This window comes from Ruditapes philippinarum, unplaced genomic scaffold (genome assembly GCF_026571515.1).
Source record: "Ruditapes philippinarum isolate M1 unplaced genomic scaffold, ASM2657151v2 ctg9930_1_1_1_1, whole genome shotgun sequence".
NCBI classification, from domain to species: Eukaryota; Metazoa; Mollusca; class Bivalvia; order Venerida; family Veneridae; genus Ruditapes; species Ruditapes philippinarum.
Window position 1 is genome coordinate 13,152 of NW_026863830.1, and position 13,617 is coordinate 26,768.

At 33.9% G+C, this 13,617-nt stretch overlaps 1 protein-coding gene across 1 annotated transcript; it reads right to left on the bottom strand.

The window, feature by feature from the left end:
* Positions 1–5,083: 5,083 nt before the first annotated feature.
* On the bottom strand, positions 5,084–7,108 carry LOC132723436 (piggyBac transposable element-derived protein 3-like; the record flags this gene model as incomplete). The annotated part of the gene is made up of 4 exons (XM_060708162.1): positions 7,092–7,108; positions 6,697–6,880; positions 5,799–6,503; positions 5,084–5,333 (listed from the first exon to the last, which is right to left on the bottom strand). Coding segments are annotated over exons 1-4 (1,156 nt in total), but the record flags the coding sequence as incomplete, so codon positions are not given.
* Between the last annotated feature and the right edge of the window lie 6,509 nt (positions 7,109–13,617).

Sequence of the window (13,617 nt, forward strand, 5' to 3'; positions counted from 1 at the left end):
ATAAGTTCATTGTTTTGAATTTAAGCCCCTTACATTGTTTCAGTGAAATACAAGCGTTCACAGTACTGGAAAATAACTTTATGACGTGACGTTGTAAATAATTATTTGGTGCGCTTTTCATTAAGTATTAGGATAAATGTCTTTTTTTTAAATTTCTTTGCATAAAATGAAAAGAAAATTTGTTTAGTTCAGTGTAAGATTGACATATATTTCACCTCGTGAACACCAAAAGTTCATATGCCTCCCGTGGCTGTGCCACTCGTCAAATATACATTTTGGTGCTCACTTGAAATATATTCTGATCTTACACTGAACAAAACACATATCCACTATATATTTTTGCCCATTTTGCCTTAGAAATGTTATAATTTACATTTCTCGAAAACTCTATATTTTTGGTATCTTGTTACAATTTACAACAATGTACTAATTTCCTATATAAATGAACTATCTTTTGCAACTTTAGTACTGTTGGCAATTGGTATAATTATAGTGAGATTATATTTTGTATGGAAGTCAAAATACTACTTTGTTTACATTTTTCTACGACACATAACTGCATGTCCAGCGCTTTTTTTTCAGTTGTTTAACATCTTACATGTACTTAATGCATTATTTAAACATAACACACATATTTTACATGTTTAAATATTTACAAAATATGGATTTCTGAGATATAATGTGCCTTCAAAAACATATGAAACGCGGTGCAATCCGATTTGGAGACAAGAAAGTGCACATCATTAGTAATTCAAGTCAGTGGGGGTATTTAAAAGGACATCATAATTTATAGTTTTGTCTCAAGCCATGCAATTCTTAAGAGTTATCTAACACTAAATAATATTCAAATGTTTGCTCTCACATTTTTCACATTTGTGCGGCGTGGTTTGCGAAGGAGCCGTAAATCATGATGTTTATGATAGTTGTCTCATAAGACCATGTTCTATGCGAGTCAAGACTAAAGTTATTTAAAAAAAAAAATTACAAAGTTAAACTTGGTCTACTAAAAACTCTCAAAACTATATACATGCAGCTTAAATGCAGAACAATTGATCAATATTAAATATTACTTAATTTCGATGCTACAACAAGGGGTATAAGAGTTCCTATGTGAAAAAATTAAGCCAGAAATTTTCTTTTATATTCATGTTACTAGTAACCGACTGTTCACTGAATCAAATGATAGTGTTAATGTAGTTGATGGTAAATGTCATTTTAAAGATATAGTTTATTGTTCGAGTATCCTTTTCCAACTATAACTTAATCGTCTAAATGCATTACCTGGAATGACGAATTGGAACGAGCAAGTATTTGTTCTAATACAGGAACATGATATTGGAGATCGTTCTGACATCAATCGTGAATTATCGAAAGTAAATAAATTAAGAGAAAGGAATTGACATGATTAAATGGAACCTATCTTTCAACGATACTTCTTCTTAGTGGTCGTTAATTATAAAGATTTTGTTCAAAGTTAAAAGCTTTCCGAGCAAACACATCACCTTCAAACTTGCTTTTACGATGCACGAAATGAAAACATCGAAAATTGCCAGATATTTAAAAAAAATAATCACTGTTTTGATGAGGAATTAAACATACTCTTTCTAACAATAGGCATAGCACAATTAAAATCTCTACATTATTTTAAATATTCTCTGCGATGTTATTCAAAGAATGTAAATAAAATAAACTTATCACTGCTGTAAACAATGATTTCTTCCTTTTTTAAAAAAAATAAAAGTTTCTGTTTAGATGTTTTGTTACAATAAGTTGGCAATTAAATATACTTCAGCAACGTCTTTTCTGGTACAAAAAACAACAACAACAAAAAAAAACAACAACAAAAAAACAACAACAAAAAAAACAACGAAAATCGAAACCTGCTCACTTTATCAACAACATGTAGCTCAATTTTCTGTATGTGATTAGTTATAATTAGATAGGGGATAAACAACAATTTAATTTAACAAGAAAAAAAAGGAAAGAGAAGAAAGCTTGTAGTATGACATTATGTGATTAAAAAGGTCAGCAGGAAATATAATTCAGAAGTCGATGTTTTTAAGTCATCATTATCATCTACTTATGCCAGGTCCTATGGGCATTGGTAACTTGCACTTTCCATTACCGTCCACGAACAAGCTTGCAACATTTTCAATGTTGTTGTTTTAAGCGTTATTAAGGGTTTTTTTCCCTTTATCTTGGATACACTTCTTTAAAAAGAGGTTAATGAGAGAATAGTGTTTGCAAAAATCATAGTTTAAGTCCATGTCAAGGTTGGAGTCTTTTATCTCTTGAAAAAAAATCTGGAAACAAAGTGATCCCTCGGAAGCATTAATCACAACAAAATAACAGGAACATTGCAGACTCGGTTTGATTGAGTCTGTAAATGAGGGATAATGAATCAATGCAACATCCCTCACGTCCTCTAGCACAGACTTGAGCGGTACTCAATTCTAAACACTTAATAGTGCGTGCTGGCATCAATGATCCTGAAGGACCAGACAAATATAACAACAACGAAGTGAAGTACGGAGGCAACTTTTTACAGCCAGCTGCAACACAGCACTTGACACCTGCTGTTGTGAAGTATAAAAGTCTGAAAAGACCTGTTTGTTAAATAAACTATTGCACCTGTGTATATATAAATGTGTTATAAAAGGATTTATTGCCAAAATGGGGGTTGACTAAAATTATTGGATGAATATGTAAGGTATTTCTTAGTAGACCGGCTCTTTGGTTGGTGTAAATAGGATAGTAAGAGAAAGTGATCTTGCCACAAGCACATGCTGCAGAGTTTATAATGTTTTATTTTGTTTTACTTCAGATGATCCTTTAGTGGACTGCAGTACATACGAAGACGTATGTGTTCAAAAGCTGTCTCTCTGTCACTTGTGTAGAGGAAAGAAGGTGCTTTAAATGTGTTCATGTTTAATGTTTGTTTGAAAGTCGAGACAGACGGAACATTGTGTATATCAGACGGAAGTGAGTTCCAAGAAGAGATGGTTGACCGTGGGAAAGATATAAAAGGAAAGTTGTGTATTGCATTTGGAATCTTTTACATAATGCTTGTTCTGAAGCTGAAAAGGTGTTATCTTTACAATATGAGGGATATCGTCTGATAGAAGAAATGGAAAGTTTCTCATATCATAACCTTTGATAATTCTTGTTGCCTTAACTTGTATGTTCTCAGTTTTCCAACATGTCTAAACTCGACAAAAGTGATATTGACCCACAATTCATCTGAGTATAAAAGAATCGGGCAAATGAAGAAAGTGTATACAGCTTCAAGCAATTTACGATGATCGATTGTAAATTTGAGTGATCTTAAAATGTTATCTTTTTGCCAAGTTTTGTGTTTGATATCCTTTACAACGGCACTCCATGAACCGTCGTTCGAGAAAGGCCAAGAAGCCAAAGATTAAAACATTGTTAATTGGCGTGTAATTGTTGTTCTCTTTAATGCATTGGTTACCCTAGTCATAACCCTTTTAAATATAACCTTTGACTAAATTGAGTGGCATATGCGCGTATCGTATCCTTTACTACATGAGCGTTTTTTTTGCGTCATATTTTTTATTATCAATAATGATTACATGATTACAACAAATAATCGAATATTGTTTTAAACTTTTATGTTTTTCTAGTTCTTTTATGTGCAAATAACTAGTATATGTCATTCTTAATTGATATTTTCGAGTACAAGCACGATATACCGTATATATCAAGTACTATTTTCTGCGGAACTTTATTTCTACTATTTCTGCGGTTCATATTGACACCGCAGATCTAAAAACCTCAGAAAATTAAACTCTGTATGTATATTTCGGAATATGTCAACTACCGGTATTTTATAATTACATTTCCATGTACCGTTATCAGCTTTTGTAGATGGGAATTTCTTATGTATCTGTCATGATAAAATATTAGAAAAAATGTCACTTTGCTTATTCTCTTTTCTTAAATAAGTATTATGTTTGTATGAATTTCGCTCACTCTTAGCTTGATTTTTTTTTGTAAAATCGAACTATTTTAGTTTGACGGGTGCAATAAACATACCGTTTTGTATTTGTACAAAACCTTGTGTCCACGTTCGATTTTACTATTGGTTATTATTCACACTTCATATTTATACACATACAGTATTAAAATTGATATCATTGCACGTTTATTAATATGTATATACCGATACATGATAATTACGACGAAACACATAATCAGTCGTCTGCATGTTAACCGAAAGTAATGTTATATCAACAAATCTTAAAATGTGGTCTGTTTGTGTAGGTTAATTTTGAAGAAGTATCTAAATTAAAACGCAGAATTAAAAAGCATCAAGGCGAGAATGATGACACCACAGAAATAAGATACGCAGAAATTTAAAACCCCTTATTTTAACAAAAATCGCAGAATATTAAGCCCGCAGAAATAAGTAGTTATACGGTAAGTTCAAAATAAAAAGCATATTTGTTACCCAATTAACAAATGATATGGTGTATAGAAGAATTCGATGGCCTTTCTTAACCCATTTGTGCCGGAATTTTATTTTTATATAAGAAATGTATAAAACATATAGTAACCATATAGTTATAACATATATCCGTTTCTTTTTCAAATATAAGTACTGTATTTTTTATTTTAGTGTTTTAATATTTTGTCTACAAAAGTAGACAACAGGCGCAAATGGGTATATGTAAAACACATATAGAATATATGTCCAGATAACCTATTGTTGGTTTATTTGATAACTTTTACTTGAAAAAATCCTTAAAGTTTATACAGGCAATGTTTTCTATTACTTTTCCTACAAAAGTAGACATTAGGCACAGAAGTGTTCACTCTGAAATTCATTCTGAATATAAATTATTATTGTTCATGTCTTTTGGCTTTGATCGTATGAATACCTAAACACTGTGAAACATTTCAAAGCATTTCCAGTGCACTCCAACATTACATTTGTAACATTGTGTCCTGCATTTTTTTCCACACAATAAACAGCGCACTTCTTTTGCTGGCTCTGCGTAATGAGTTTTACAATCAAGTCGGATATGGCCTGGAATTCTTCTTGACAATGGCCTCGTCCTACCTCTTGGTCTGCCAGGGCTGACAGCAGGTGTACGCCCCTGAGCAAGCAGCACAGTAACCAGAGCTCGTCTGACACCTAACAGATCTAATGGTTGCCTCAATCCTGCATCAGTAGCACGGTAAATGTGCCAGGTTTGCTGCACCGCAAGGTCAATGCAATACATAAACACTGGCCACCACCACTTCTTGGATCTGATAGAGATACGATACTTCTCAACATTTTGATCCATCCTGTCCACACCTCCCATTGTCTGGTTGTAATGCTTTATAAGGTAATGGCTGCGGAAGGCGCACCCTAGCTTTTGCCTGCTTTGACCACCGTGTTGCTTGTTGCAATGGTTCAACTCCATGGCAATTTGACACCACATTCACTATATTGTTGTCATTCCACCTCACCACTATCAGACCTTTGTGTGCGTCATACCTTTTATCATAGTTTCCTCGCTGCGTTTTTCCCATGTCTTTTACATTTTTTGACAGGACAATCTTCTATTCGGTTGGCACGGATGGTTCCTGTGCAAGATATTCCCATATCTGTAAGCCGGTCCACGAGCTTCAGGGAAGTAAATAGATTATCAAAAGTCAGATGGTATGCATCATCTTTCTGCAGCTCTGAAAGCAGGTCCATAACTACTGCTCCGCCCATTCCAAGGAAGCCAGGATCATGGGTTTGGTGGCCTTTTGCCCCTTGATAGGACTCAAATTGTAAAACATACCCAAGTGCTGTCGTTAATCTTATAACCGAACCTAATTGGTTTCCCACGAATAAACTGTTTTGCTCCGTGTCGCCCATAGTACGGGATCATGCTTTCGTCGATTGAAAGGTTTTTCTCTTTCAAGAAGTATAACAAGAAGCGCTCGTTCAGCAGACATAGCAGTGGTCTTACTTTGCTAAACTTGTCCTCTCTGTCAAGATTGTTGTTATCGCAAAGATGTACATATCGCACCAATATGTCGAATCTGTCTTGTGGCATTGTACGAGCTATTGCCTCATTCCTTACGTCATCATCCCGGCTCCAGAACTGTCTCCGTCTTGGAACAGTGTTATAGCCTGATATAAGCAGAATTGCTAGGAAGATCCTAATTTCTTGGGGTGAAGTTGAAAACGAATGGTTGCCTTTTGAACCAGCATATCTTATACTCTGTTCAATAATCATGTTGATCACGTCATCATCAAAAAATAAGTTGAAGATGCCATCTGGTGTTTGCGGCCATCGACTTTTGTCTATATTTGAGCCATGCCAAGTGAATCTGTCTTTATCTTGCTCAGGTAGATTTTCCCACTTCCTCTTTACTGGTGCAGGTCGTTTGGGACGTGGAGCTGGATCCCATAGTGCAATTCTTACTTGAAGTCTTTTTGCAATATTTGCAGGCACTTCGTATTCATCTGTATCAGAAGAATCTGAAGAATGGTCAGTTTCCTGAAAAATAAAATATGATAAATATAAAAAATCTTATTCTCAACTTGATTTACTGTACATTTTTTACTTGCTTGCTTCGTATTTATTTATTTATCTATTTATTATTTTATTTATTTATTTTATTTATTTATTACTAACTAGATCGGAGTCTGATGCTGAATCAACAACATGACGTCCATCTAAGGCGAATAACTGTCGCTGTTGCTTGTTGGTCTAACTGACGTCCACTGAGGTTGTTGTAACCTACTTCTTCATCTTCACTTGCACTATCTTCATCTGTCAGTTCATCTACAGGAGGTGGTTGAACATGTATATCTGCCCTTTCAAAGTTACCTTCATCCTCAAGCATTGATATGATTTCATTTACTGTGTATCTTCTGTAAACAACAAAATATTTTCATAATGATAAAAACGTACCCATTTGATCCTATTGTCTACTTTTGTAGACAAAATCTAAATTGACTGTCATAACACATTTTATACATATTTCTGAATTATAAAACAGGAATTGAGCAGAAATATAATTATACAATATAAAACAATCATACTTTATGATATAAAATAAAAACAATATAAAGTTTTACATACCTGTTTCTGCTAGCCATTTTCAATTATATTTTCAAGGCAATTTTTATCACATTCTTGTTGAAAACACACTGCAAATAACGTAGTGGTCTGCATTTTGTCTAGCAAAATAGTCCAATTAACGCTTATCATGACAACAAGTATAGAATAACAATGATAAACAAATGTGCGCTCATGATTAGGTCCTAGTGTACTGATAACTGCTAGTGTCTACAAAAGTAGACAACAGGCGCAAATGGGTTAACGTTCTTTTCGACAATAATATTTGCTTTTATAATACTTAAAACATCCATACAGATTGGCATTTATTTGATGCTGAGAAAGAATCTCACGGAATTAAATGTGCATGTATATATTTCATGTTATGGCACTGTACACTCCATATTTATACAACTCTATTTTACTTCTTGTTACGTAGTACTCTACTCCCTGGTAGGGCCTACTTGAAAGATAACCTGATATTATACAATTGTTGACTGGGGATTACGTATAGTCACTGTTGTATACGGAACCGCAAACATCACTGTTTCGATAAGAAACTGAAAATGTTCCATCAAACACAATTCATAGCACACTTACAAAATCCCTTATTTTACTGCCTATTCTGTGAAATATTTGTCAAGCAATTATTGTTAAAGAACAAAGAAAAACATCTGATTTCTTTTTACAAACTATCTTTCTTTCCTTTTCAAGGAGAACAACACGTTTATATTGTCTGATTAGAAGTTTGTTTTGATACAACAAAGGTGCATTTAAGGCTATAAAGGATATTATACTCATCATTTTATTGTATGGAAAATGAACATTGGAACATTATTTATCACCAACATGTTACTGGACTTGTTATTTTATTTAAAATTATATCAAGATACTGTATTACAAAACAAATCAATTTTATAACAACGTGAACCATCAGTTGACTATACTGTTCATATGAATGGTAATATTTCTTGAATATATATGTTCATAAGTGTGCGTTCATTGATTGTACTTGCCTTCACATATTTCACTACTCAGGCTACTTTCTTAGTCTAATTCGAAAAAATTCCATATTTCAAATTATGCGCTCTCCAGCAGTAAATATGTAATACACATAAAAAGAAAAATGTATAAATAGACATAATAATGAGAGTTATTGCAACAAGAGAGATTTGTGAATGAAGTAGAATAAGTCCTGCGATACCGAATCCAAGAGCAAGTGCAAAATTGGTATAAAATATAGACAAAGCTATAATTTTTTGTTTTGAATCTAATATTTTGAGCACAATTAGAAAAAGAACAAGGTAAAGGATTATAACAGGACTATGTATAAACATAAACACTCTATTTAAAATGAGCCTTATTTTTCCCGCACACATTTCTTCTCTTACGGTTTTAAATTGTTGATATAAGATTCTTAACAATCCGAAGTCTATTTTGTCCCAGACCTTTAAAGGTAAAGACACAACGCCGTAGTCAAAACCATTTTTACATAGGATATTGTGTAATAAGATTGGCCATACAAATGTATATATACCAATCAAAATTGAAATCCAACTATTAAATATGGACAGTGCACCTGCCAGTATACCAAACATAACAATTACAAAAATATTTTGGGCTAACATACGTTTCCAACCATATGTACTTATTTTGCAATCACATTCTGCACTCAGCAAAAAGGGAAATATGAAAGAAAAGGGTGGAAAACAAAAAGTAAAATAACAAGTAAATGGTACATGGATACCAAAAAAAGGTAAATTCAAAAGACATGCCAAAACAAACAAGATACTCAACAATATGTTAATTAGACATGTCAGAATTCGATAAGATGGTTTTATTTTTGTATGTATTGTACGTGTGATTTGCTTCGTTTGTTTCGCTTTAATTACTTTTAAATCCAACAACACTGCAAGCAAAGCTATTGATAATTTACAATCGTCAATCTTGTACCCAATGTTTATCCCTGTATGAACATCAGTCACGCTTTCTCCCTGGTGTTCATTGGCAACTCTAACAATGTACTCTGAAGAGGCACTTTCTTTCAATTTAAAACTTGACAAAATATCAGACAAAGTTCTTACAGTTTTTGAATCTTTCATTTCGGGAACCGCAAATACAAGATTGTATGAGAAGTCATCATTTCCAAAGCGTTTCACTTTGAACAAAAACTTTATTATGAGCGACCACCAAGAGGAAATATCGTTGAAAGATGATATCCAATTCATCATGTCAATTCCTTTCTCTTGATTTATTTCTGATATTGCATGATCAATGTCAGAACGATCTCCAATCTCTGTATCCTGTTCCTGTATCAGAACTGAAACTTGCCTGTTCCCGTTCGTTATTTCAGGTAATGAATTCAGCCAATTAAGTAATAGTTGGAAAAAGGATACTCGAGCATGAATAAAAAACATAACTTTTTTACACCTGATCTTATCCTTCTGCTTGCCTTGGTCATGAATGTTTCGAACTAAAACCTTCGGTTGTGAGGTTAACGTACGTAATGTATCGTTTATGAGGTGAGCGGATTTCTGCGTCATATCTTTTCCATCTGTGATAATGAGATAATCACAGCGAATGTTGTCTTCCATTGTTTTAGATTCCGGCTTGTTTTGTGTGATAATAAACTATATCTTTAAAATGACATTTACCATCAAACACATCAACACTATCATTTGATTCAATGCTCAGTCGGTTACTTATACTATAAATTAAAATATTTTCCTTGCTTTACTTATTTCAAACAGGAAGTCTGAAAAACCTGGGTTAAAATGAAATAATATGCCTTGATTATTTGTTCTGCATTGGAGCTACATGTTTAAAATATTGAGGTTATAATTTAAACTCAAGACTAAACTTAAGTGATATTGGTATTTATTTTACCCATGTAGATTGTTTACAAAATAATCAAAAGTGGATTATGGACCCGCTTTGATCGATCGATATGATGAGCATGTTAAAGGTTTTTTTAATTCGTAGATTGTTTTTAGCTTTATATATGTTTAAAAAGTTAATTTTATTATGCACATTGTATGAATACGAAAGTAGTATATAGTATATAGTGAGGGAAAATAACCAGGCCACATTTTTGCGTTTTGACCACATTTTTGCTGACGCAGCGAGCCTTGACTAAATAGCCTATAGAATAGCGAATCTAAACATTGTTTGTTGACAGAGTGACCATATGTGTTTAATAAATGAATGTATATAAACTGTCAGTCTACAAAGATCCTATATTATCTATTGTAACGGTTTATGTATATTATTTACCGTAAAGCTTTTACTTGTTACAGAGTAGTGTATTCACAACAGAAGTACTAATCAACGGATTTTTTTAAATAAATTTTACGTTCATCTTTGTAAAACTATATTGTCGTACAGTTGCTAGTGTGATTATTTTTGTAGTAAAATAGTTTATTGTTAAATTGGTGTAGGGTTTTTTAAATAGATAAACTATCGATATATACCTGGGAATTTGAGAAGTGAATGCTTAAGACTATAATAATAACATATTATGAATTTCAGAAAGGTATGTTAAGTACGCCACATTTCTGCTACACTGTCACAATTCTGCAAAGATCAAAATTTTAAGTACGCAACATTTCTGCTACACTATCACACTTTTGCAAACGATGTAATATTGATCAGAGCATCTGACGTATACATGTTTATAGCAAGACTGCACTAATTAAAAAGTATGAAACAATAGCAGGAATCCTCAGGTGATATATATAGATTTAATCTATCTCTCTCTCGCCGTGCTTTTATTTACATATACATTTATAACAAATGTATATTTATTTCCCCTTTTTTATAGAAAATCGATTATATGTATATTATTTCTGGAATAAAAAGTACTATATTAAAGATCGTTGCCCCTCCCTAAGTACTTTACTGTTCTTGAAACAAATGACAACTTCACTCGATTTGTAGAATATTATAACAATTAAGATGATCTACCGATAGTAGAAGCAGTAGTCAAATTTGAATTATAGAACGCGGGTAAAGGGATACATATTTTTCACGTCAGTTTATCAGTACCAGACTCGGCATGAAAAATACTACAAAAAGCGGAATGCACACACGGGCTTGCTCCGTATTAATATGTAAACACATTGATGGCTTATATCATACCAATCAGTCAAACATCGTTGGTAGACTGTTTATAATTTTACACGCTTTCAAGAAGCTGGCAAACCCAATGGTGGAGAAAATCAACAACTCCCTCACAGCTCTATATTGGGTTATGACGTAAATAGTTTATATGTAGCCTGTATGCGGTTAGTAAACTCATACCATCAAACGTTCAAAAAGCATATAGTTGCTATTGAAAAAAAAATACCGACAGGTATGAGCTTTGTTTCATTCCTTACCTAGCGTAATGTGACAGGACATTTGTCGATTACTGTTTAACAAATCAACCAACACGTAAAACTTAGTCAAGGCACGACATACAACACGCGAGTTCCAACATTACAAATTTAAATCACCGATCTCAATAACCGGAGCTTATCAGAACTGTATTTACCGCTTGTATGGAGGAGCGATCTGACAAAAGACAAAAAGAAGCTGAGCAAACCATACAAACTAATACATAAATTCAAACTGTTTGACAATTTTCTCTAGGTGACACATGCAATAGTGTTGTGCTGTAAGTTATATAAGACAATAAGAGTTGATTTTTCAATATGTGGTCTTCGTTTGTTATATTAAGTGATGCAATATCATTTTCATAGCTCAAGTACAACAAAACTAATAACGTTTTTTTTTTCATTTTATTTATTCCATTAACATGTTTTATAAATGTAGAACCAATGTCACTATTGGTATTGAAATGACATTTTTGTAATACAAAAACAAAACATTTTGGCGTCAGTTCACTTTAGTAATTGCATGTTTATTTATAATTTATCATCGGTTGATATTTTTTCAATAGTTTATCGAACAGATATTTCCTTTTACTAACGGCTGCCTTCCATGCTTCTTCTGATTCAAAGTCATCTTCGTCTCGAAATCCTTCTCATAGTTTGTTTGACAGCTCTGTGAAAGCGATCCTTTTTTACCGATTCAAACCACATAATCCTGAACAGATACTTTTTCATCACTGCCCTTCTGATCACCGGAAGTAGCTTGTGGTAAGCTTTTTTGCTGGCATCCTTTTCGCTTATGTCATTATCATCTTCCATTATCTGGGAAGCTAACGAGTTCACTTCTGCCTGATGTTCATCATAACCGTATTTGACGATATCCCACCAAGGGTCAATTGTTTCTTCAGCTAGTTCTTCATCCGATTTACTTTCCAAATCCGATTCCTCTGTATCGTTGCTGTCTCTGATTTCTGATTCCTCATTCTCTTTCGAACGGGTGTCCTCTACGTGAACGGATTTCTTATGTCTAAGCAAATTGTACTTCTTTGCAAAGTTTTTGTCACAATCGCTGTAGGCGAACATAATTTTAAGTTGAATGCACTCACTTATAAAACCTCTGTGTAGTTTGAGTTGCGAACGATAAATGGCTCAAACGTTAATTCAACGCTAGAGGTAAATATACTATTGTCGAGCAGCCGGCTAAATGACAGTTTGGGAATGAATGAGCAATCTATGAGCAGGTGTGAGCAGGCTAGATGGTCTTCTTTAATAAATGAGCAATATACGAGCAGATATGAGCAGGCAAGAGGACAGTTCGGGAAAGGAAGAGCAATCTACGAGCAGGAATGAGCGGGCTAGAAGACAGTCCTCTATGGGACTTTAATAGACTCAAATATCGTTTTAACTGTCTCATTATGAGCTCAAGTCTGATCCTAGTAGACTACTAGTCCTCTTGCCTGCTCATACCTGCTCGTATATTGCTCATTTATTAAAAAAGGGTCATATAGCCTGCTCACATCTGCAGCGATTGTGACAAAAACTTTGCAAAGAAATACAATTTAGTCACTAGGATCAGACTTGAGCTCATAATGAGACAGTTAAAACGATATTTGAGTCTATTAAAGTCCCATAGAGGACTGTCTTCTAGCCTGCTCATTCCTGCTCGTAGATTGCTCTTCCTTTCCCGAACTGTCCTCTTGCCTGCTCATATCTGCTCGTATATTGCTCATTTATTAAAGAAGACCATCTAGCCTGCTCACACCTGCTCATAGATTGCTCATTCATTCCCAAACTGTCATTTAGCCGGCTGCTCGACAATAGTATATTTACCTCTAGCGTTGAATTAACGTTTGAGTTATTTATCGTTCGCAACTCGAACTACACAGAGGTTTTATAAGTGAGTGCATTCAACGTAAAATTATGTTCGCCAGCAGCGATTGTGACAAAAGCTTTGCAAAGAAATACAATTTAGTCACTAGGATCAGACTTGAGCTCATAATGAGACAGTTAAAACGATATTTGAGTCTATTAAAGTCCCATAGAGGACTGTCCTCTAGCCCGCTCATTCCTGCTCGTAGATTGCTCTTCCTTTCCCAAACTGTCCTCTTGCCTGCTCATACCTGCTCGTATATTGCTCATTTATTAAAAAAGGGTCATCTAGCCTGCTCACATCTGCTCGT